The sequence below is a fragment of the Peromyscus leucopus genome, chromosome 10, assembly GCF_004664715.2.
Source record: "Peromyscus leucopus breed LL Stock chromosome 10, UCI_PerLeu_2.1, whole genome shotgun sequence".
Taxonomy (NCBI): domain Eukaryota; kingdom Metazoa; phylum Chordata; class Mammalia; order Rodentia; family Cricetidae; genus Peromyscus; species Peromyscus leucopus.
In genome coordinates this window covers 45,591,994-45,618,966 of record NC_051071.1, presented here as the reverse complement: position 1 = coordinate 45,618,966, position 26,973 = coordinate 45,591,994, and the positions used below count along the sequence as shown (strand labels likewise).

Below are 26,973 nucleotides of genomic sequence, written 5' to 3'. Positions count from 1 at the left end.
CCATCTGTCCCAGTACATACAGAAATAATCCTGCAGAAATCTAGTATCCACAAGGCAAATAATCAGGTAAAACAAGTGCAACTCTAATGTTACAGATCCTTTTATTTATTTTTTTTTTTTGTAAGTTTAGAAGTGATGAGTGTGGGAACTTAGGTAGGAGCAGAGGCTGCAAATCCTAATGAATGCTAAAGAAATGAGGAAGCAGAGCACCATGATGAAACAGGCAGGAAGCTGCTGTGAGGATTTGGCACTGAGCATGAGGTTTACATGATGGAAAAGAGGCAGACTGGAGGTGTGAGGGGGAAGAGTGTTCCATGAGGAGAAAAGAACAAGTTCAAAGACTTTGACATGGAAAACCGTGTGGCATTTTGAGTGACACACACAAAGAGGTGTCAGAACAGCTTTGACTTTATGAATAATGCTCGAATTAAAGGAGGGGGTTACAGAGGCAGGCTGCTACACATTCAATGCCTGCTGTGGATCACTTTAGGAGACTAGACTTTATTCTCACACCACCATAAAAATGACCAGAAACTTTAAAGAGTGAAAGGCTATGTGTTCATTTACGCTTTAGAGCGCTCACTCCATGGAGATTATGCTATAGGGACTATAGGAACAACATTGAATTAGAAGAAAATGTGTAAAAACTGGTCAGACTTGGTATGGATTTTTGATATGAATACAAATTACTAGTGTATCGGAGTAGCATAATACAGACTTGAGTCTCTATTATGATGTGGTCTTATCCTGTACAAACTGGGAAAATATTAATACTGTTCATGCATATGAAAAAAATTTTAAAAGAAGAGCAAACTGGTAAGTCTGGTCCTGTTTTCTGTTGTTAAAACCGAATGCCACAGACAATATAATTTTGAAGTATATAGACTAACTCAGCTTACAGATCTGGTGCTTCAGTATCAATGGACTGTGTCTGGATAGGGCCTTCTTGCCGCATCATTGTGTGGTGGACGGCATCACATGATGAGCCAGAGCAAGCCTGCTAGCTCAAATGTCTTTCCTTTCTTACAAAGCCAATCACACAATCATTGGTGTCCCAAACTCACAACCTCATTTAGCTCTAATTATCTCCCAAAGGCTCACTTCCAAATACTATAAGCATATGACTTTGGGGATGAAGTGTCCACATTCATTACCATGCAAAAGACATTAATTTTCAATGTGCATTTTGGTAATACCTTCAAACAAAATAGAGAATTTAAGGAATTATCAGTGTTTCTGCTTTTGTCCTGCTATGCCTGTCATAACATGAATACTTATTAGTTATTGAATGTACCAAACACATTTCTAAACATTTCCATGATTTCACTTATTTAATCCTCCCACAAAACATCACGAAGTACTTCCTATTATTGTCCTTAATTTAGAGATAAGGAAACTAAAGTGTTAGGATTCATTAGCTAGCCCTAGTCCAGAGATGACGTTTGAAAAAGCCAAAGATAATCTGAAACCAGAAACTTCCATACCACCAGAGAAGCCAAGTAGATAAGACAGTGATCAGAGTCCAGAGGAGAAGCCTAGCAGATAATACATGAAATCAAAATCTTGGGGTCACATCATGACATAGGCATCTCATAAAACAAAAAAGAAGACTAGTAAGGTTTAGTGGCAAACACAGGAAAGCCAAGGGATCATGAAAGCACAGAAATGTTCCAGGGAGAAGAAGTGAACAATCATTCAATATGAACATTGGGACAAATAAACCACACTGACCACTGGCTTCAGCAAATAGAGATTTGGTGACTTTGTTAAGACTCTTGTCAGTAGTACAGCAAGGACAAAAGTCCCTTGGAGGAGCCGGGGGGGAGACTTAAGATGTAAGAACTTGGAGAACAGTCATGGGACCAATACTTTTCCAAGCAATGATGGAGGACATTAGAAACACTGGGTGATTACTGGAGGAGGTCAGAGATCCTTGTGGTTTAAAAATAGACGAAGGCACTTTAGGTTTACTTGTAAATTGGCATGACCCAGTAAACAGGAAGGAATACAGTGACTGGAGCATGCCACAGGTCAACTACCAACTGAAATCCCATGTGTGGGAGGCATTGAGTTTCATGCACATGCATGACATGACATTTTTGTTAATGATGCTACTGCTCCGGTGTGAAGAGGAAAGTGGTCATTCTTTGGAATTTTTCAAACTGTCCAGTGCCCTCCTAAGGCTTCTCATGCAGAAGAAATGCTTCTTTCATCATTGACTCACTTGAGGAATTTGACAGTAGGTTGTTATTTTCTCTTCTCCGACTCCTTGCTGTTTTGGATGACTTAGATGCTTTGTTCAATGCTTTGTCCAATGCTTAGCTTTGTCCAATGCTTTGCTTCTCTATTTATCTTCAAAATTCCTTCAACCTTGTTCTTCAGTAGTTTCCCCAGCCATTGAGCTTTGACAACTCACACTCATTGGCAAAGAGCTGTCCTCTTGTGTAATATCTAGGATGGTGACATTCTTCTTCCAGGTCACCTGCACCACTGACCCAAGAAAACCTCTTCTCAAGGACCAGAGGCAGATGAACTCTACTGCTTTGCCCTCTCAGGGTTTAGTAGTCCCCCCCCCTTGCATGACTTCAATCTTCCTCCAATTTTCACTCCCCTCCCACCCCCCGCCCCGCATAACCATTTTTCACACACTTTCATGGGTGCAATTGATTTCTTCCAGTCTTTGACCTTCTCTCACAGCTGCCTTTTCAATCCTATTACCAAATCAGCCCTGCCATCTGTGTGCTCTCCTCTTCCTCCTGAGCTGCCAAGAGTTCCTGAGAAAATTGAATAACCACGCTGATTGACTCTGCTACAATTTTCTGATTTCCCATGTCAGCTGAACCCTGCCTGAGCTGCTCGGCGGCAGGGTTACTCACTCCTACTTGGCAGGTCTTACCATTCCACACAGCAGCTGTTCCCACTACACCCTCCTTGGGTGCCCACCCACATCCTCACAGCCTTCACTCTCCACAGAGGGGTCCACCTCCTACAGAGAACATTCAGGCCATCAGCTGTGAACCCCACCCTGTCCCTCCTCCGTGTCGCTCTACTTATCTGAGTCTTTGCTCATCTGCACCTCACTGTGTGCCATGGAAGGATCTTGAATGCTTTGTCCATCAGATCTGGGTGGCATTGTTTTTTTACCTTTGCCAAGATTCAACATCTTTATATACTCCTTCCTGATGCTGTTGTCATACCTGATACTAATAATAATGAAACTCTTTAAAAACATGTCCTTACAAGTTACCATTTTCTCATACTTCAATTTTCTATAACTAGTGTTGGGATTGGGCTTTACTGTAGATTCATTTACCTTCCGAAGTGAGTTCAGACATGTTATTTAACATTCCAAGACATGGTTCCCTCACATTTAAGTTGAAGATGCCTAGTTCACTTTTACACTAAGATTTTGTAGTCTATCTTTTCTTTTCTTTTTGATAAGGTCACTGTGGTTTCCTTTGAGAAAATTACATTTTACCTACGACTTTAGTTTGGTAGGTCTGTCATTCAATATATCCTTCTTTAAACAAACAAAAAAACTGGCAATAAGGAAGTTCAGCATGTCCTGTATTAATGGCCTAGTTATTACATAAAATGAGAAAATTTGATTTCAGCCATTTATGCAGTGGTGCTTGCAAGAGTTTACTCCATATTTACTTCTGTGCTCTAAGGTGGAGCAAATCTTTCCCTGTCCTGGCCACGTCACTTCAACCTCTCCTTGGTGAATTCCACTTCATAACTGGTTAGTTTTGTGTGAAGGTGACATAAAGGAAGGATAATTGAGATAATGCCTCAGCTGAGATAATGCCTCCCTAAACCTAGCTGTAGGGTATTTCCTTAATTAATGAATGATATTCTTAATTGAGGATTGATGAAGGGGAGCCCAGCCCACTGTGCATGGTGCCATCTCCAGGTTCTATAAGAAAGGAGGCTAAACAAGTTATGAGAACAAGCCAATAAGCAACACTGCTCCATAGCCTGTGCATCACCTCCGGCCTCCAGGTACATGCCTTTTCTATCAGAGTTCCTATCCTGACTTCCTTCAGTGATGAACAGTAACATAGAATTGTGACCTGAATCAACCCTTTCCTCCCCAACTTGCTTTTGGTCATGGTGTTTCATCACAACAATAGTAACTCTAATTAAGAAAATGGCTCACAAAGATGACTTCACTTTAACATTTTTAGTTACAAATTTGATTTCCAATGCTATAAATGTGCCATAACAGAAAGCCTACAAACCCATGGAAACTGAACAGCACTCTAATGCGTTACCACTGGGTCTAGGAAGAAATTCCCAGAATTTGATGAAAATGAATGCACAACATACTTAAACTTATGGGACACAATGAAAGTGGTGCTAAGAGGAAAGTTCATAGCACTAAGTGCCTTCATGAAGAATTTGGAGAGATCTCACACTAGTGACTTAACAGCACACCTGAAAAGTCCAGAACAAAAAGAAGCAGACACACCTAAGAGGCATAGACAGCAGGAAATAATCAAACTCAGGGCTGAAATCAATAAAATAGAAACAAAGAGAACAATACAAAGAATCAATGAAACCAAGAGTTGTTTCTTTGAGAAAACCAGCAAAATAGATAAACCCTTATTCAAACTAACTAAAAGGCAGAGAGAGAATATCCAAATAAACAAAATCAGAAATAAAAAGAGGGACATAACAATAAACTCTGAGAAAATACAGAGAATCATTAAGTCATGCTTCAAAAACCTGTACTCCACAAATTTGGAAAAATCTAAAAGAAATGGACAAATTTCTTGATAGATTCTACTTACCAATGTTAAATCAAGACCAGACAAACTATTTAAATAGACATATAACCCCTAAGGAAATAGAAGCAGTCATTAAAATCTCCCAGCCAAAAAAAAAATTCACAAAACTTTTGACAGTTTATTGCCGAGTCAGAGTTACTGATTTTGCTTTTATTGTTGATATTTTTATTGGTATTATTAGTATATCCATTCTCACTAAAATGACTTCTTTCTTTCTTCTGGTCACTTGAGGGTGTCCTGCCATTCTAAATTTACTTATCTGACTTTTATGTCATCCTTTTGTGATTCATCAAAATCAGTATTCTCTCTTTCTATGTGCTCTCTTGTATTATTATATTCTTGTATTCGCTCTCTCTCTCTCTCTCTCTCTCTCTCTCTCTCTCTCTCTCTCTCTCTCTCTTATTATCTATAGATAAGTATAAATGAACCTGCAATTCCCTTTCCAAATTATTATCTCCTACATTTCAAATTTCACTTTTTTATTAAAAAGGTTGAACCTAAAATCTGAAACAAACTTTATTTCCATCTTTCTCTCCTTTCTTCTGCAATATCCACTCAACCATAAAAATATCACATACTTATCTGCCCATGTACCTCAAGATCTATATCCAAGGTCAATGCGAGTGTGCATGCCATCAGAACGTATGATGTGACTCCATCTAATTCTCTGGTTCCCTGAAAAGAATCACTTCCTTCAGTGATTTTACTATGAACTGCCGTCCACTCTGAGCAGAACCATGTTCTTCAAATTCTTATCCTATGATGGCCTGCTATAGAGCTTATAGCTGTTTTCAAATGCTTATAGGAGAAAAGCAATTGGCTGGGGGTGAAAGTCAAAGTTCATCTTGAGTTGAGCAAGCTTACTCTTTCCAGTTCCTATGTAGACTCATCTCAACTGCCTATCCTACAGAGATTATGTACCTCTTATTTAATAAATGGTAAACTTCTAGATTTTTCTCATTATTTCTTGTTGAGATAAAATGCCTTTTCCTTTTAACTTACTTTGAGGAAATTTCCTTTATTGTAAAGCTCAAGTCAGAAACATATGTGTGTGTGTGTGTGTGTGTGTGTGTGTGTGTGTATGTATGTGTATATATATTTAAACCCTTTTCACAAGTGCCTTAATTTCTTCATTATCTCTTTCTCCCCAGTTCTTACTACACAGTGTCCCCTCTTTTTGGAATGAGTCCCTCAGTAGCACAGGAAGTGTGTTTCTAAGATTTATATTCCTAGATTCAAATAGTGCCTGGATTACAACAGATATTTTTTATTGAGTTATTATAGCCCTCTAAGCATCTTCAAATATACAAATATATTTATAGGCAAATAAACACATATATGAAGTAACACTATGAAAAGAGAATCTGCATTGCAGATCCATTTTTTAAATAAATAGATATATTGACATATATGTGTGTGCGTCTCAAATAAGCCAGCTCTCTTCTAATACAGATGCTCTTTTGCTTAATGCATTAGTCAAGTCAACTCAAGAATTAAAGAACTGACATTGAAATTACTAATAGTCTTTACTCTGATAACAGTGGAAGATATAGTTGCTACTGGTATTGAGATTACTAATAGTCTTTATTGTGATAACAATTGAAAATATAGTTGTTACTCATAAATCAAACACTGAAAAAACTTAAATTACATCCCATCTTATGGGAATGATATCCCATCTTAACATAATATTGATAAGAAAATTTGACTTGTAAGTAAAAGTTGAAAATAAATTCTTTCAACCGTTTCAATGAATAGACATTGTATTTCATTGTCACATGTGGGCAAGAACAATATTAAAAACATGATGGAATTTTTTTTGAAATTAATCAAGAATCAAAGCTCCAAATAAATGTACAACAAAAATTATGTGATATGCTGAACATGACTTCTAATTACTTTTAGCATAAATTTTATGAAAAACCATAAGTCAAATTAGAAACAGTATCTAAAGACTATATATGTATTTATTGCTAGCATCTCCTATAAAGTCCCTTGTTAAATACAGTAGGTACAACCTCTACATTTCATGAATAAAAAATGGCTTCACAAGACATTCCAGGACATCTTCCATAGAAAACCCTGACAAGTTAGGGACCATGAATTAATCATTATTTAAAGACAAATGGTTCTAGATTTTGAAACTCTAGATAGCCCCTAGAATACTATGGTGACTTCAGTTTTGACAGATTGAAGCTGGATTTCTTTATTGCAAGTCAAAGATCAGACAGAATACATCCAGACAGAAAGCATCCAGCCAGTAGCATATCTTTTATTGAAATTAAATGTTAAAAAAAAAAAAGAGAAAAGTAAAACAAGTAACTATCCAGACTGTGCCCTCCATACTGATGATGATTTTGAAATTTCCCTGTCACTAAGCTGGTTTTCCTTTGTTTATGGAAAGATCTTATGAACTACTGCTTTTTTCTTTTTTAAGAAAACAGCATTTCCTATAAAATGAAGAAGTGTGAAAATTATATCCAAGCAGGGCATACAGCACCTGCCTATAATCCAAACCCTCACAAATCTAAGGCACAGCGGTCAGGTTCCCTTTGAGTTGGAGGCCAATCAAAACTATGTGGTGAATTCAAGGCCAGCCTACATGACAGAGCAGGACCTTGTCGAAGTAGAAGAAGAAGAAGAAGAAGAAGAAGAAGAAGAAGAAGAAGAAGAAGAAGAAGAAGAAGAAGAAGAAGAAGAAGAAGAAGAAAAGAAATAATATCTGTATTATTTGTTGCAGAAATTCTTTATCCACGAAGGACAAATTTAATCATAAATTACAAAAAAAAAAAGATTTAATAATATACCTTAAAATAAAAATCAGAGAAATGTAGATCTGGAGATAAACAGAAAAAAGTTCAGCTTATAAGCTACACAATAAGTCTAGACTATGGTTGAGATGGAATACCATGAATTTGTTGCATTCCTAACCCATAAACTCAGCACAGCCTTGTGGGCATGGTTTCCTTGAGATTACAGCTTAATGTCATAGTCTCTTTGGCTCTTGTGTATTAGAATGTGGGGATTTTTACAATAAAATCATGCTTTCTGTGCCTCCCAAATGCCACATAGATTTACTGTATTGTTACAAGTAAAACTGGACTCTGGGAAAAGAATGAATCCATCTCTGTGTATTTTTGAACCATGGGTACATGTAGTTTTCTTGTTTTGTTGCTGTTAACTATAGTTAATCTTCTAGTAACTCGATAAATCTCCAGAGAACTGCATTGCATTGGTGTCTACAAATGGCTGCAGTTAGCCTCTATTATTTCTTATGCTGCATAAAGTATGGCCACTGAAGTGGAGATTCTAAAAGGAAATATGATCCAGCTAAGCATTTAAACTAAGTTCTTTAAGTGATGTTTGTGTTCTTCATCCATATTTCTCTCTGTTACATTGTTTTCTTAACAATCCAAGACTTCTACCCTTCTGTGTTTAGAAACCAGTTACCTGACTTTAATTTTCCCCAATCAAGTTGAACCACATTAACACTGAATATAATGTCTTAACTCTTTTTATCTTGTTTTAATTTTCTGTAATGCCATCTTTCCTTGATACTTACTTGAAATTCCATTAGGTGTTTAGCTATTCACATCCTGTATTTATTACATCCAGGTAACATACATTTATTTTCCCACAACTGAATTTCTACAACTAGTAGATCCTGAATATTACAGAAGAATGTAACCAAAAAAAGGCCCTGCAGGTGTTGCCCAGCATTTCGTACTTCTTTGGAATGGAATATGCACAACACCTAATATACTACAGCAATTCAATAAATTTTATTGGATGGCTGCCATAGACTCTGTTCAATATCCCAGAAAACAAAAATTTCGTTTATATGATAAAATGCATTCAACTTCTGTTTTGTGGGCATCTCCTATCAGCAAAGAACTCAACAAGGCTGGTAGTGGAGGAACAGTAAATATTAATCATATGTGTACTTACATAGTTATGAGATATGTTAATGAAACAAAATATGCATATACCAATATGCAAAACCACAGAATCATCAAAACTTAAAAGTTCTAGGCACCATAAAACCCACACAAATAATTTTGCTTACAGTTAAAGATTAACACTCTGTTCGGCTGGAAAATGTTTAATAAAAGAAGAATCACAATGATAAGGTTTACTCGTGTCTAGATGAAAATAAAAAAACGAATTGCAGGATTAGATTAAAGTGTGGTTTAGAATGAGCTGGCATGGGACGTGGGAAATGGCTGAGGGGGTAAAGGCACTTACTGCATCACCCTGATGATTTCAGTTCAATCCTCTGGATCCATGTAAAAATGAAAGGAGTAACTGACATTACAGAGTTGTCTTCAAACCTCCACATGTACGTAATTCATGAGTACACTCTCACATACATCATATATGTGCATATGCACACACTAATAATAATAAATTCTTAACTTTTTTTTATAGAATTGCCTGTTAGCAAACTATGAAGTGAGAAAATACTCTTATAAATAATGGGAATGACTAAAAGATAGGCTTATGGAAATATGAAAGTACAGGTGTGTGTGTGTGTGTGTGTGTGTGTGTGTGTGTGTGTGTATGTGTGTGTGTGTGAGAGAGAGAGAGAGAGAGAGAGAGGGGGAGAGAGAGAGAGAGAGAGAGAGAGAGAGAGATATTAGATCCAGAGCAACAGGACTCCAAGACTAAAATATTTGTGGTTTATTAGAAATAAACCATTCTAAATATTTCTGAAATGAGCTGTTTTATCCTTGAAAGATCTGGGAGTATGAACAGGGCAGAACTGATGATGAGCTGTTTTTCATATCTGAATTGGTGAAAATAAATGTCCACAACATTAAAATTAATTTAATTTAAGTACTCCCAGCCTAATTCCAATCTACTTAATTTCATCCTTTTGATCAGTTACATAAAATACCAGCATATAAAAAGCTTATGCTTTTTTGAACATATATTTTCGTATAATATTAGATTGTACAGTAACTGCGAAATGTCTATTCACAGTGATAAAAGTAAATCAGTTTAAAATGCAGACTGAAAGATAAGTGGAAGTCACTGCTGAGGGATACCCACAACCATCCACAGGACATGCAGTCAACCTAACTATCCAGCTGCAGCAGACATTTGAGAACCAAGTTAGTAAGAAAAGTTGCAACAATGCATTTGAAGATGTTAAGAATTACCTGTTCCCAAACCTCACATTTAAGCAAAATTGAATGGTAACTAGGATTCAATGGTTGATGAAACAATGTCCTGTTTAAAGGTGTGTTGCATCCTGACCTGTTGTGCTGATACATGCCTTGAATCCTCCCAAGGGAAAGGCATGCATGACCTCCCTAGTGTACATAGTGAGATCCTATCCAAATATGTAAAAAAAAAAAAAAAAAAGTTTCACTACCTATAAGTTTTGATATAATAAAACAAAGGAAGAACAAAGTGGAAAAGAGGATATGAATTTACCTAATTACACTCCAGCATCCTATTAGAAAATAAATAATGAAAACTGAAAAACTGTTGCATATTTTCTTGGTATTTGTTTTAATGAATAGTTTCTAAACTCAGAAATCCTTGTGGAAGCAGCTCAGAGTAATGCATTGATCATCATTTTTATTATGTTCTCATTTACAAAAATTACCATGTTTTATAAACACATTTGTATGCTCCAAACAATTCTAAAACACCCCTTTGAAGCAATGCAAAGCAGCAAGCTCATTTATTAAGGTTATAAAGTCTAAACCAACAAATGGTTCTAAAATCAGCTTTCAATTCCTGAAAACATTAAAGGAAAAATGTTAAGTTAGACACACCATGTTCTGGTTTTCTGTTGCCATGATAAACAGCATGAACAAAAGCATCTTAGGGGAGGGAAGGGCTTATTTGATTTACACGTCAATGTCACGGCCCATCAGTGCAGCCAGGGTTTTGCCCTAACACTCTAGTTACAATCTATTATTGGAATCTCAGTCTAGCTTATAATTAAGGTAAGCCCTTTGTTAAACATACACCTGGCCATGGTTACTCATGCCTGTAATCCTAGTTTACAGAAGCCTGAGGCCAAAGGATTTCTATGGTTTAAAGACAGCCTGGACTACAAACAGACTGTCTCAAACTCAAAATAAAGGTGGATGGGTGGGTGGATGAATGGATAGATGATGGATGGATGGATGGATGGATGGATGGATAGTCAGAAAGACTGAATTATGGACAGATAGAGAGATGTGATGATATGCTTGTGTGGCGGGGGAATGTGTATAGATTATTTTTATGTAAGATTTGTTTTATATCAGATAGCACTTACAGGTACATAGCATATGACTGACATAGTTATGTATTACATTCAGAAATCTTTAGAAACTTAGCTCATTGGAAGTAGCTAAGTTGTACCCAACATCAATGGCTGTAGCAGCTTTCATTTACAGCTGATCAAAATGTGGCAGGCAGTTGTAGATATATCATATACGAGTATGTCTAATATGTTACAAACCACATTTTTCATAACACAATGAGTGTTTTATCATCTTCATTTAAACACAAGAATTATCAAAGATGCTCAAAGATCAGTACATAATCAATAGACTAAACTCTTCATTGTTCAATTTACAAATTATGTCCTTTTTAAAAAAGGTTTGAGACTGGATTTGTCACAGAACAAGTGGGCCAGGGTTGGTTGAGGCCTGGGACAACCCTGAACTCCTGATATTCTAGGTCAAACCTTTGGCCAGTCCTGGATTCCTGGCCTGTTTGCTATCACTCTGGATTAGGAGGGGCCAACCAATCAAACCCAGAACTTTAGTATGCTAACCAGACAATCTACCAACTGAGCTACATCCCCAGAACCAATTATGTCTTTAAGTTACAGCTGTGCTTGATGGCTAATGACTGTAACTCAGCACTAGAGAAGCTAAGGCAGGAGAATTGTGTGGAGTTTCATGACACTCTGAGTCAGAGTGAGTTGCAGGCCACAGCTACAGAGTGAAATCCTGTCTCATAAAAGACCACCCCATACACACACACACACACACACACACACACACACACACACACACACACACACATTTAAAAGCCCATATTCATTCATTTCTACGTATGTATGATGTGAAACTCATTCAGACTGGGGAGAGAGAATCTTCATCAGCTTCATCATCTCTGTGAATCACAATTTTCCAAGAACAGACAAGTGAGAGCAAACCGTGAAAACTGAAATGAAACCTTTGTCTTCAGGCAATGAAGCAGTGTCTTAGTGACTTCAGTTCAAAACTGATCTGAGAAATATCACACGCATTTCTTTTCAATTAATTTCATATATTTGCGTATGTGTGTGTATACACATATATGTACACATCTTTGTGTTTGTCCCAGCCCAGTTATTTCCAGAACAAATTTCATATCACCAATCAAGTCTATCTGTATTCTAGAAAATAGAAATTTGGTTGACTGCATGCCATCAGTTAATGATCCATACCATTTCTATTTATATTGATTATGACCTTTGATAATAAGTCCTACTAAACAAAAATTGGGTCATGTGAGTGTATGGTAGTAGAGATAAGGGCAAAATGAAAACCTTAAATAAGTTCTTACTGGTACGGTTTTGTCAATAATAAAAGTAGCCTCCTATAAATTCCTTATAGTTCCTTGTAGAATGAATTTCATTCACATAATAGTGAAATATTTTATTCTTTTGCATGAATTTGATTTTGAGCAGTTTAACCCTTCGATAAGATTTGCTGCATTTCAGAGTTTCAGAGGAAAACCATCGTGGCCACTGTCTGCTCTGACAAACCAGAGCTACTCTCCTAGCATATGACTGAGAGGCTTGGCAGATCCATCCATCCTGTATAATGGAGACAAATGCTCACCATCTGAACACACCCTCATAGGGAGAGCAAAGAGAAGATGAGAGACCCTTTCATGTCACACACAGGCTAAATTATTTCTAAGTCACATTTTTCCCTCAAGCCTGTCCAACAGCAGAGCTGTTAGACTTTCCAGAATGCCACCCTTTGTAAATCATTTCAATGGCTCTTAATAGAATCCTGTGAGTCACATTATATATTCAAAAATCTGATTATCTTTATACCTGCCTTTCATGTTTGCTCTCAAAACAGCGAGAGTCATATCTTTTTATCTAAGAGAATCCTTCAGGCATTGGTTTGTGGTCACTTAGAATTTAAAATGTGGTTCATTTGACTACAGCACACAGAATTAGTTCATATACTTTTACTCCTGGAAGCATTTCACATTGTAAAAGAGTCTTCTTAAAAATGCCGGTTCTGGATTCAAGAAAAATGTGGTGGGCATTCTCTTATTTTGTGAAGAATTATTTTTAATTCTGGTAACACCTGACATATCCATCAACACTTTGAAGTGTAGTTTTCTTTTTTTGTTGTTGTTGTTCATTGTCTTCACTAAACCTCTTGAGAATAGAATGGCTTAGGTCACAACATGAAACATCATGCTAATTAAGCTGCTAATTAAATAGTAGAAGAAATATACTGCACAAAATAGATTGCTGTATTACTTTGTTTTAACTTTTGTGTCATTTTCCAATTGGTAACCACTAATTTGAAATCCTCTAATCATGCTCTTTAGCCCAAATGTTAATCTCAGATGGCAACAGCCTATGAATACAGAGCCTACATGCAAGATATAGACTGCATTTTTTCTTTACATTAAATTTGGGATGCTGGAAGACAAGAAAGGTCCTGTGCTGGTACATTCCTTGGTATTCATTCGAATACAGTCTCTCTTAATGTAGGACTAAATGGAAGTTCTCCTTCTAAAGAATTATAGCAACTTCTCAATGTAAAAAGTAAGGTATTTCTGTAACTTTTCAGCAAAAGATTTTTATTGAAAGGTCCATGTTATTCATTTGATTTTTTTCCCTTCATATTTTCAATGCTATTCTTTGCGCACATTTGTTTCAATAACACGACTATCACAATCGACTTTCAACTTTAAGTTCAAAAATGTCACAAATTTTATTGGGTATTAAGTCACCAGAAAGTTCATGTATCCTAGCTGTGCCCATCTAAAATGTTTTATCAGGAGGCATCCAGTGTCTGATGTTTCCAGAATACACATTCCGAATGTCTGTGTCTTTCATGAGTGTGACATATATGGGAGAAAAAAAGCCTGGGCTGACTCCCCATTCACAGCTAGACACACAGAAAAGATGGAAGATCAGAGACCTGGATCCCACTTAGATCCCACAAGGACAGACTTTTCACCAACACAATTGGGCAGCAGCAATTAGAAAATAGGCTGAACTGTACTCATAAGGGTGCTTGAGCCTCAACATGAGGAATGTACTTAACATTCCCTTAACATCTGAGGATAGAGGTAGGAAGAGATTCCTTTTAATCACGGCAATGATAATTTCCCATCAGAGATCTACAGAAAACAGCATAGGATCCATGGTCATGCTACGGTTAACATAAAACACACAGAGTCCAGCTCTGTCATTTAAACAGCAAAAATTCCTCAAACTTGCAGTCTCATAACATTCCTGAGTTTGCTTTGTTTCTTTTCAAATGCTCCACTTCTAAACGGTGATAGGAACTTAAAATAGAACTTTCTCCCATTTTCACAAGTGACGTGCTTCAAGACTGCTATGGCGCCATTTCTGAGGCCATCATTTCCAGGTACAGCTTACATTATTGAAGAAGGGGTTTTAAACAGGTGAAAATGAAGGTCATGGCATTTGTTTTATCCTCTCCAGTGCTCAAGCAACCACAGAGCTTCAACTGAAAGCCACTGATTGGCAAATATTAAACTTTATCCAATTCAATGGTACAGGCATATATATTGTTTCTATCTTGCGCGTTCAAACCCTACCTTTTAATAAACACAGAACACTTGGTACTTAATAACTTTCAAAATAAAACCCTTTTCATACAACAAATATCTCTTGGACATTTGCAAAAAATAACACAAATAATGCACGTGTCTAGTGGTCATGTAAACCACTGGACCATTAGTTTTTATTATTCTTTAGAAACAAATTTATAATTTTATGATAGTGATATCAGGAGGAAAGTCTGTGCTCTTTCACCTGCGGGTAAGATGGTCTTCGAATATTCTTCTTGAAAACTTTTATCATTGGCTTAGACAAAGACTGATCCCTGCTTACCCGGTTCACTCTAACTTGGCTGTGCTTGAGAAAACCGTAGCACACAGAGCTTAGGTTTTGAGTATCAGCAGACCAGAAACTGGTGGATTTCCCTGGAGATCCCCTATCTGCCTGATTCTGCTGAGTTACTGTAGGAGTCTCCATCTCCCTTTTTGAGATGATATTAGCTCTTTCTTAGCTCATGAACACCCGCCATACCCACTCTAGTACACTCCAATGTCAATTATAAAAACACTAGTAAGAAAATTAATGATTGGAAACATTGAATTAGTTGATAGTATGACATACATATATTGCCCACATTAACATCCTTAGTTTGTCATCGTTAATTTATGGGCTAGACATTGTTAACTTTGTAAAGGTGTGCGGGATTAAATAGAAGCAGAGAGGTGTGTTTGTGCAAATAGTCAGCTGGTGAGGAATGTTTCCAACCCAGGCTGTCTGGGTTCAGAGCACTGACCTCTGAGCCCCTGTGCGTGGGGCACTGTAAGTGCCCACATACGGATTCCCCATTGCACTGTGAACTCCACTTTCTTAAGGAATACAGCTGTCATTTTCTGCAGTCCTCTTAGATTCGGGAAGAAAATCTGCATTTTAAAATGTTTCAGTGTAAAACTCCATATTTATAGGAACATATGTTTAGCCCACAAAGCAAATAAATTGGAAAAGAGTTCTCCTTCTTTCCTGTCTACAGTATTTAAAGCAGATCGTTTACATCGGAGTCTATCTTTAACGAATATTTCTGTATGCTAGAACTTCAGAACAGTGTTTAAATCAAAGTTAGGCAGCCTGACTCCATCTCATGCTGATAGATCTGTGATCTAAGGATCCAAAAAATTCATTTCTGTACCCCCAATATAACTCAACAAACTCGTGTCTGTGTTTTATAGTATTTGGGGGCCAAAGCCTTGCAGCCTAGAGTGTGACCCATTGAATCAGGGTGTAAATACAGTCCAGCTCCAGCTCCTGCTAGTTTTGTAGCTCTAACTGGTCACTGAAACGCCGTCTTATTTTCCCAGCTGTATGACAGGTAAAATGACAATACCAGTACCTTCATTATGAGATTGGTAATAGTAAACAGTAATTAATACATCACCAGAATAACTTGTTTAAAAAGTGTTCTGAAAAATACTAAAATCAGTTCAGTTTTCAATTAATTTTTTATCAAAACATGGCTGTAAACTAAGCGGCATTCAAAAAAATTATTTTGAGCTACAATGGAAAGCACTGTGATCTTTAATGTTTTCTGATTTTACTTTAGTGAAATTTTGATTCCTGTGAAAATCTGATCTGCATGCAGCTTTTGAGCTGCTTCTCAGTCACAGCTGCTCCAAGACTTATACAACAATCTTCAGCAAAAAAAAGAGGGATGAGGAAAAGCTCTAAAATTCTTAGAAAGTGGCATAACAGAGGCTTAGAACCGGGAGGCGGAGGTGACATCTTCGAACCTCCCACCTCAACTGCTAATCTTTTAAAATCAATTAATGTGATCCATTACATTTTATCGTCTAGATGAATTGTACAAATGACTAGAAAATAAGGTAAATGAAAAAATTAAAACCAATAAATTTGATTAGTTCTCTGAAAAGAAGAGAAACTCTGGGCCATGCCACTTCTATGATTATGAAAACAGCACTGCTTTACAAGTCAGTATACAGTAATGAAAAAAAATCCATGACATATATACTGGATCCGTTGATAGAGAAATTTGCTTTCATTTTGTTTCTTCTGCTTTCCTGAAACTTCCACAGTGAGAGTAGTAGCAGGAAAGTCAAATGACAGTGCTGTTGTCCTGGTGAGGTACTTTGCAACTAAACATGCATCTTGAAATTTTAACAGTCACAGGACTACTCTGTCTGTTGTCGCTTCCTCTAAGCAAAGAATTACCATTAGATGAAAGAGCCTACAGCAATAAACATCGGGGGCTGGTGTCTGCCTCTCCTCTGAACTCAACCAGCCTGATTCATGTCCAGAAATGCCTTTGAAGTCATGGAGACCTTTATGTGCAGATCAATCCTTGGGGGGTAAAGAGCAGGAAAAACTGGTTCTCTCTCTCCCTTAGAGTCTGCCAGGGCATGCATTCAACTCTAGGCTGAACAAAATTGTTTTCTCTGTTGCAAACGCAATGATTTTGTACTTAGGTGTTGCTTGCTTCTATTAACTTAGAGGGAATCTATTGATCCCAGAACATAAATACCAGGGCATGCTTCCTTTTGGGTAAATCAAGAATACAGAAGCAACAACTGTGAATTTTGTTACCTTGGTCTTAAGGTGTGGGTTGTGTCTTGGGTCATTTAAAGTGGAAAACTGCATATGATTCTCTTTATACTGAAGATCATTGCTTATTAATAACGGGGTCACTAAGGAGTATCAGTTTAGAAAATCTGTAAATTATCAAATTTTAGAAATTGAAAGTTAAAATTAATTTTATTGATGGTACAAGCAAAAGCCTATTTGAATTTGAATATCAAAGCACAGTTTCTCAGATTTGGCTGAAAGCACTCAAACATGGATTTGCAAATGTTCAGTTTTTTTTATACTGCATAGATGGATGGATTGTGAGTAACCCAGGCCCAACAGAAACATTTACAAAACAACTCCCATACCTAATATTCAAAGACCATATCTGAAGAGAGGGTATAAAGATTGTAAGAGCTAGAGGACCAGAAAGCTTGCTATGAGACTCATCTCCTAAAAATAGCTTCATAAACAAGACCTGAACAATGTTTGTATCAACAGACACTTTTGGTGGGAGGGACACAATCTCATAGAATCCTAGAACTAGACCAAGAACTATAGGCAACAAATGACTGCTAAGAGAGGTACACTTAGCCTCTCTCAAGGACACGGGCCTTATTTGGTTATACAATATAAAGTGTCAGCCCTGAAACTACACACATAAATAACAAAAACAGACTAAACAAATTGTACTTATATATTTGTGCATCTATATTTATATGTAGCAATTGATAATCAAAGAAAAAGAGGCCAAAAAAATTAAGAGGGAGACAGCAGTGGGAAGAACATGGGAGGGTTGGGGAGGAAGAGACAAGGGACACATTGAAGGGATGAAGGGAAGTGGGAAATAACATAATTATACTTTAATTAAAAAATATATATTATTAAACATTGCTGGGTGTGGTAGCACACACATCTTTTTCTTTTTTTAATTTATTTATTTTTATTTTATGTGCTTCGGTGTTTTGCTGGCATGTATGTCTATGTGAGGGTATCAGATCTTGGAGTTAAAGACAGTTGTAAGCTGCCACATAGGTGTTGGGAAATGAACCCAAGTCCTCTGGAAGAGCAGTCGGTGCTCTTAACCACTGAGCCATCTCTTCAGCCCCCAAAATATATTTTTAAAAAATCTTAAATCTTCAGTGTCTAAGCTCTTTTTTCTCCAATAAAGACCGGTAAGCTGAAACTGTTATATGTACCAATGTGCACCAACATGCTTAACAGGACTATTGACATAAGAAACATAGGCATCTTATAAAGTAGGTTTCCTTTATTATATTGGCCACAAAAAATATTCAATACAATAGAATCATACAGTTTTATAATTTATTATAATAGCATAAATAAAGAAAAAAATCCCTGTAACATTATAGATAAGAAGATCAGTTGCAATTGATTGTCACATAGAAAGAAGAGGTAAAAATTCAACTATAAAATTAATCAGCAAGATAGGGAGAAATGAATAAAAATACCAAAGGACAGTAGTTTCAAAAATTTTATGGCACATGGTGAATACAAAAAATATGTCCATCTGTTTCAAATATATACTACCTGATTTATACTAACACAAGATTATTTGTTACACATTTTAGGTTGAACAAATGTAAGGGATAAATGCACATAACCTACTGACAGAATAAAAAGCTATAATTGAGAAAACAAATATTTCCCTAGTCCCTTCTATATTAGCATCCATGATTCATTCATGTCCTGTCACTGAAGGAAACAGCCTGAAGGAGTATAATATGCATTTTCAACTGTCTGCACACTAATTTCACTGGAGCTACAGTCATTATTATCAGACATCAGAACCATCCTAATATAAATGGCTCAATCACATCAAATATCATATTTAATTGGAGAAAGTCTGCAGCAGGCATACTATTTTAGAATCCCTTGCTTTGTGAATAGTAATCATTAGTAGTAATAGATGAAATGACTTAGGACAACTGATGTGACCTCGTTACATTCTAGGTAACAGACCCAAGTGCAAATGTTACTCGTTAAATTTTATCTCCTTCCACACACACCACTGTACACATCTACACTCACACTCCTAAGAAAATTAGGCTGCAGGTTTATACAGTGTCTTCCATTGAGGAAGTAACAATAATGTGAAGAGCTTCTGGCATGCAGCTCAACCTTATCTTTTTTTTTTTTTTCAATAAAAAGTCCCTCCTCTACACACATGAAGGAATAGGACTACAAACTCAAAAGGCCAGTATTCCTTGAACACTTATGTGTCTAATCCTAAACTCATTCAGAAATTGTGTAAAAGATTTTCAAATATGGTGTGATCTATCTTCCGTTTCTACAACCTCATACATCATGTTCAGTGGGTACCAGAATGACCTAAATTGCATTTCCTCTCAAGTCCCCAGTTCCCCACTTTCCCTGATTGGCAGTGGTACTTCTTCTTCAGTGCCTTATTAAATAGCATTACGTTGTCTAGCTTCCAGAATTAGGTCCTGAGGTATACACTTCCACTTCTTTGTTGATCTAGCGCAGGTCCTGATGACTTCTACATTGCATCCAATGAGTTCAAGCAAGGCAAATGAACACATGTTCATAGTAATCTCCACAGTAATGAGGAGAAACGGGGGAAGATAGGCATGGCCACTCTTCACTTGAGTCCATTGAACCGCAAGTGAAGAAAGGGCTTCCTGGTCTTCTTTTCACACTCCTGAGTTTGTGGACATTTGACTCTCCCCGTGGGAACTGCCAAGACTGCAAAACCTCTCTCACATCCCTCTTTAAGTCTGTATTCAGACCTTCATTGTTTTCACTCGTTTGCAAAGTACTGCTTGATTTCTTTTAGCAGAAAGTTTTTGTGTTCTTCAAAATTAGGGCTTCACTTTAATGAGCTAGTGATCTCGCCCCTTGGGAATCAATTTCTTTCTACACCAGACAAATCCGGGTCTATTAGGATCCAACGTATTGAGTTGGAATTTGGCATGTGTTTCACTTACGGGCACATACATTGATTTTACACGATTCCTCAATGTGGCCAGGTGGGTTCGTGGTCTGCACTGTATCCACCTATAAAAAATACAAAAATATATGTCTGCTTTACAGGGATGTGAGTAGGGTTTTGCCAGCCAGCCTAGTTGCAAAGCTTGAACTGCACATCTCGGCTAATGGTATTCTTTCCTTCTTAAAGATGTATTTGTGGCGGCCACAACCTTTTTCAGAAGTCACAGAGACATAGCAGTTCTCGCTACAATTAACAACCCTGGGGCACCAAAATCAATAGAGCTGGCTAGTCCCAAGGATGTTAGCTCTGACAAGAACTGTTTGATTGGTATAAGAATCTTTGAGTTAATTGTGTTTCAAGGTTCAAGCTTTTCAAGGCTATGAAATGTCAAGGGGAGGGAAGATGGAGAGTGCAGAGTATGTATTCTATAATCGGAATAAAGTGATATGGTAATTATGCTGCAGATGCTTTTAAACTTACACATCCATGAAGTGTCAGGGATGTGAGCTAGATCTAAATGTTCACACCCTCCAAGTAGCTTTAGTCTCTAATGATATCATGAGATGGCTCACCCTCCCTTCCTAGAAGCCTAGCAATTTACATGTGATGCGCAAACGGACTGCTGATCTCTGGTAAACACAAGTTACTCTGTGCTTCAAAGGCATGACTGCTGTTAGGCTGTGTTCCCTGCCTTTGTAACTCATTTGTAGAAAGGGAAACACTGGTGCATATGCCTTCAAAATATTTCGGTGCTAATGTAAGCTTTAAATGGTATTCAATATTATTCTGAACTTGAGACCAATCAATGGGCTAATTTTTGCTTTCTATGCAAGAAACTACACAAAGCATTTTTTCCAATTTGAACTACAAATGATGATAGCAAAATCTTTAGTAAGCCTGAAAACTGCCAACAGGATGATGTCATTGTCGGAAACTTGGTGAATGAAGTTCCTGATTCAAAGTGCTTAAGAATCATGATAAGGAAAGAAAAATCTTCAATTGAAATTCCAAGGTCACAACATACCTGCATGCAAATACAAACTTAGGAAAGAAGTAGATGCTGGTTTTCTCTGAATGCTTACCAACTTATTTATAAAAGTAAATAGTCTAATAAAATGACTGGCTAATTTGAAAATTAATTTCTTGAGAGGAAGGCTTTCTTTGAGAAGCGCTCTTAGTAAATTATCCTTATTCACTATGTAAGTTAAAGCAGCTTTAAAATGTCATAATTGCTTATTAAATATTGTCTATCCCAAGAAGTATTTTTTCTCTAGCAATTCTAAAAGTTAATAAATTTTAAGATGATTTGATCAATTGCATAATCATAAGCAAATACGATAAAAATCATAAAATTGCATCAGGTATACTTTATCTCATTTCACAGGATTCATATCAGTACATGTTTAATTCAAGCTTATTAACCAAAGATATTTGAAAGATTTTGTTTTATGTTCTTTTTGCAAATTAGCTTGTAACCATCACATAACCAACCATAAAGCATAAAAAACATTCCATCTGCCTATTCTATGTCCTCCACATATATGACAGGTATACATAGTGCTTATGACACATTTAACTGTTTTATAGTTATTCATTTAATTTTTCTATCATATTCCAGGCTATGTTGTCATCCCTGAGGGTAAACATCATGTTCACTTTACCTATTCTTTCCCAGAATCTGCACATGATCGGTTGGTAGTAAATTGTGTTAATGAACGAATGTATATTTGGGAACTGATAACTAAGTAAATCAAATTATCTGTTATCTCATGATATCATAAAGGTAATTTTGAAATTTTAAAATGGTGCGGACATACTTGCTATACATCATTTTCATATGACTTTTGATCTTAGAACATAGCTCTTCTGAAGGGCAGCAAATGATATATACTTTGATATCATGTCACTTTCTTCATTTTTCCTGTTTAAGTATAGTGTGACAAAAAAAATAAGCTTCTTTTTTCTTTTCCATGTGAGATTCATTTATTTTTCTTTAAAAGTATTATCTATGCAAAGTTTTCTGCAAAGCTTTTAATAAATGAATGAATAGATGAAACATTTAAAAAATAAAAATCAGAAGAGTCAAAATGTTTAATGTTTTATTTTCAACATTTATTTATAATTTCAATTTATAATTGTACCCAGGAATATAACACATTTAAATAATATATGCACCATCCTGTCATGAAAGATAATGAAATCCCCTTATTAAAACGTATACTTAGAACTACTTCACAACTCAATCAATTTGTAGAGAGCGGTTTATGGTTTTAGGCTATGATACATGGAAAAACACAACTGTATTCTAATATCCACTTGTCACTAGAGTCAGGAAAGATGGGTTCTTTCTTCATCATTACGAATTATTGTTTCAAAAAAATCTGCATATTTCAAATCATTCGTTGAGCTCACAGAGAACCATTTAGGGATCACAGTTCTGAAAACTGTTGGTAAGGTTCAGAACAGAAATGTGTGTTACCAGGATGTGTTTGCTTTGATTTGAAGCAGCTAATTAAAATGGCCCTGGAAGTAATTTTCAGATCACCACTGCTAAGGAGATAGGCTTCAGTAAATCAGATCCAACAAATCTTTCAGTCACATCCAATTCAAGTAAAGCTGTAAAGACATGGTCTGTGTCTTCCCCTTTCAACCTTTCTCCTCAATTCATTTCTGTCATTCAGGCAACAAGTCATACTCGCACGCACGTGTACACACACACACACACACACACACACACACACACACACTTGAAGCCAAGTCATTCTGGACCCCTTCCTACAAGGCTATCACCACATCTCAAACCGTTCATCCCCTAACTAAAAGACCAATTAATTAAACTAGGAATGTAATTTACAAAAGTTATCAGAGAGTAGTTGAGTTAAAAAATGACTTTCCCCTCTTTTCTTGTGCTCCCTGGACATCAATAGTGACAAGAGCCAAGAGAGGGAAACTGATCTACTCAAAGACTAGGGAAGGGACTCAGATCTAGGTATAGGAAAATATAGACCTCTCTCACATAGGAATAGACCTACTTTTAACCTATTATTCTTTAAAAAAAAAAAAAAAAAAAAAAACTCCAAAACCACAGAAAAATAAAATCTATATTCTGTGAAAGAGTATGTATGTATTTTTCTACTTGTTTTCATTAGGTATGCTTCAGTTCTAATCATGCATCTATGTAATTGGAGAAGATTAAGTGCACGTGTCTGTTGAATGTGTTTGCATATAATTGGCAATATGCAAAATAGCTCTATGAATATGCAATACTTTTTCCTTGAGTGATGTTCAAATCGAGGAAAAAGTGAGAGGTACCTCATAAAAAGCAGACTGTATTCCACAATACAGAGAACACGTTCATACTAATTTTTACCATCTAGAAACTGAAGTTGTTATTAATACTTGAAAGCGTGACTGCCCAATAAGGAAGTCACTTTCAGTTATAATAAAGAAGAAGCACAGACCCTTAACGCTAGAAGTTTATTATATTTTTGAATATTAAAACCCACTTTAAATGGAAAAGAAGAAATATAGTAAACACAGGACCTAGATAGTTGAAGGACTATAAAAAGGCAACCCTCAATAGTAATTTGCTTTTTTACTCATGATCTATACAAATAATTTATAAAAACTGTAAACAGCGATGACTATTAGTGACTGTGACACCCATGTAGAGGTGATGGAGCCAGCATCCAGGACCCCAAAACACTGCACACTAACTGTCGAGCCAACAGAAGAAGCAGATGGCTTTTCACCTCCGTTTAACCCTTCTCCCTGAAACAGGTCATCAGGTATCACCTGAAAGACTTGCAGAACTGAAATGTGTGTATGCCTGGAGGACAAGAATTTCCTTATTTCTGACAACACATGGCCACACATGAATCTACACAGACAGGCCATGCTGTGCTCCTGTCTGTGCATAACCATTGCTTCACACACCCCATCCCAACACTCTTTGCAATGGTTCTGCACTTCTTGTGAAATCTAACCATAAAAATGTCTCCCGGTTTCTTTGATTTATTTCACACGACCCTGTATCGTGTGAAGTATATGCCAAATATACTTTTTTATGAACCTCCCTAAATATGAGGGAAGAAATTTTTCTTCACAAGAGTGTTTATTAAAATATCATTTAAACTTGCAAAGGCCTTGTGAAGCAGCCATCTGAACTTTGGTCACTTCATGTTGAAGAAAGTGGAGCCCAAAGACAGGAATCTTCTTATATAAAATTATATACATATAAGTGATAGGACCTAAACCAAGACTTGGAACTCCTAATCAAATGCATTTTCACTGCACTGTTTGCACATAAATTACTGTTAAATTCTGACTTAAAAAAAAAAAAGACAAGTGTGTCACAATGGTAACTGCCTCCATCTGGGGCATGGCTTAACAAATAATAAGCAAAATTATATATTTCCTAAACCACTCTAAATGTACATGTTATGATGATTCCTAGAAGCTTATGTATTTATCAGACTAATCATTATTAGCTCATTTACTTGTATGAGGTATGGGTGCGCGCGCGCGCGCGCGCGCGCACACACACACACACACACACACACACACACACACACACACACTGACATTTGTCAATATTTTTTCTACATTACTAAAGACCAGAAGTCTTTTTTGACTATTAGCCACTGAATCAACCAAGAAAGGAAATGAATGCCTTAGTAAGTAATATATACCCGTTTCTCACCTGAAATAGCTTGCTCTTACTTCAGAATGTGAAAGACTTGGAGCCTAGTAAAAGAATTCTTTGGGCTGGAGAACCACACAATCAATATTGATTCACTTGGCTTCCTATTAGAATCATAGAATCTTAGTGTCAGCAACAACACCTAAGGTTATAAAGTCCAGTCTAAAAGGAGGCATAGAAAAAAAAAATGGATAGCAACCCAAGAGACCAGCCCTGCTCAGGGGGAACTTCTTCTTCTTCAGTCTTTTAAAGAAAGCCACAGAAGTATAAGTGAATGCTTTCGCAGCGCTGAGGGGAGACAAAGACAAAACCCAAGGAGGTGAGATTCTGAGAGACTCAACCCATCAGAGCAGGAATGGTAAAGGCAATGGGAAAGGGGCTTGTTGACTGGCTGACCTTAAACTTGGCTCAGCTAGGAGCCCGAGGACAGGGCAAAAATTGCCTTGGAGAAAAGCAATTGGTGAAGAAGATAAGACATGAAGTCACAGGCAGTAAGAAACCTCTGTGTACACTGAAGATTTCATCTTAAATGTGTCTGGGCGACTCCCTAATTTCCTGTCCTTAGCTTAATATCCCTAGACTTCATAGCAGGCAATGTGATAGGAGAAACAGAAATCCATCCTCTTGAACATCGTATGTCGACAACATGTCAGGAACTCTAGAGATAAAACATGCAGCTAAACTATTTGTTAAGAAAAAAACTAAGGTAATGATACAGCTGCAGGTTTCTCTTCTGTTTTATTACACATATTCAAGTATTTCTCATTTAGCTCATTTTCTTTGAAATTTAATTTTTAATAACTATTTCAAATAAAAAAGAAATGTGTGAATCCTGGAGTGATACAGATTAATCCCAGTACTGCTAAGCACTATATAACTAAAAAATGATAGACAGGATCGCAGCTTTACGGTCTCATTTGCACTGGACTAAAGTTGAACGAGAATGTATTTGTGTTCTTAAAGCTCACAGTAAAGAATAAAATGATACGAGCTTAAGCTCTCATCATCATCCTCTTCAGACCACAGTATTGACAACCCCTGGACACCACAGCAGCTCTAGCTAATCTTTGTGTGCTAAAGCAGCAAAAAACTGCCTCCAAAAAAAACCGGAAGAGGTGTTCGTGAGGAGATGGCAAGAGGAAGCCTGCTGTCCGCAAATGCCACTGAAGCTACAAGTGTCTGGAAAACAGTGAGATGTTTGGGGAACCCTAGACAGCCAACAATCAGACCCAGAAACAAGCAAATAAAGGAAACACAACAGGAAGCAACTGGAGCTTAAAAACATTTATGTTCTCAGGAGAAAACCAAATCTAACCAGCCAGCTTCGAGCTTGCAGACAGTGTCGGCTCAAAATGTGAAATTTGGCACATTGCCTACGTGGTCTATTTGGTGGGTAGAAGTTGAATATGATTTCATGTTAATTTTATTTGTGGCTTACCAGTGTCAAAAATCTGTGCTTCATTACAATTAGAAATTACTAGATACTTTAATAAACGCTTTCCTAAGTAATAATACGTTGATTTAAGGATGGATTTAATAGCACTTTTAGTATACAGAGATACACTATATTAATAAGTAACATATAGAAGCAATGTAATTTCAAAGATAAAGAAGCTGTCTGCATTCTTCCTTTACTACCTGACACATTTTACCGGTGACAATTATTGAAGTCCAGAGTGGTGTCAAAGTCAACTCAATAAAACACTGAAGATGTAGGATTAAAATTAAATGTCTTCAGGGTTTGGGAGATAGCTTAGGGGGTAAAAAGTGCTTGATGCCCAAGCATGAGGGTGAGAGTTTAAATTCCCAAAAGTATGTGAAAAGCTGGGCATGCCTGTGCTTGTGTTTACAGTCCAGCTTGGTGGGTGAGTGGGATACAAGGCAAGAGGATCACTGTTGGCCACCACAACCTCCAGGTTCGATGGGAAACTCTATTTTAAAGGACTGTAGCAAAAAGTGATAGAGCTAGGCACTCGGGCCTTTGCACGTACACTCTTGTGCATGAAAACACGCCCTACACAGACACAACACACACTCACAAACACACAAAGAACCCTTAATCATCCTTGTTTCCAATCTTCATCCTCAGGTCAGTGTTTATTTCCACTTAAATTACCAAATTACATCTCAGAGAAGCTGAAGATTTCAGAATGAGATT

The 26,973-nt window shown here is 36.8% G+C and overlaps 1 protein-coding gene across 6 annotated transcripts in view; it reads right to left on the bottom strand.

Moving 5' to 3' along the window:
- Nucleotides 1–26,973, bottom strand: part of Pcdh7 (protocadherin 7) — a 415,069-nt gene that overhangs the window by 328,666 nt on the left and 59,430 nt on the right. The window contains exon 2 of one of the 6 annotated variants that reach the window (XM_028868153.2): nucleotides 19,288–20,178. The exons of the other annotated variants lie outside the window; for them this stretch is intronic. Coding sequence (XP_028723986.1) covers nucleotides 20,101–20,178 — 78 coding nt within the window. The 3' untranslated portion in view covers nucleotides 19,288–20,100. Of the gene's footprint in view, nucleotides 1–19,287; nucleotides 20,179–26,973 lie in introns of those variants that run through there. 6 annotated transcript variants of the gene reach the window in all.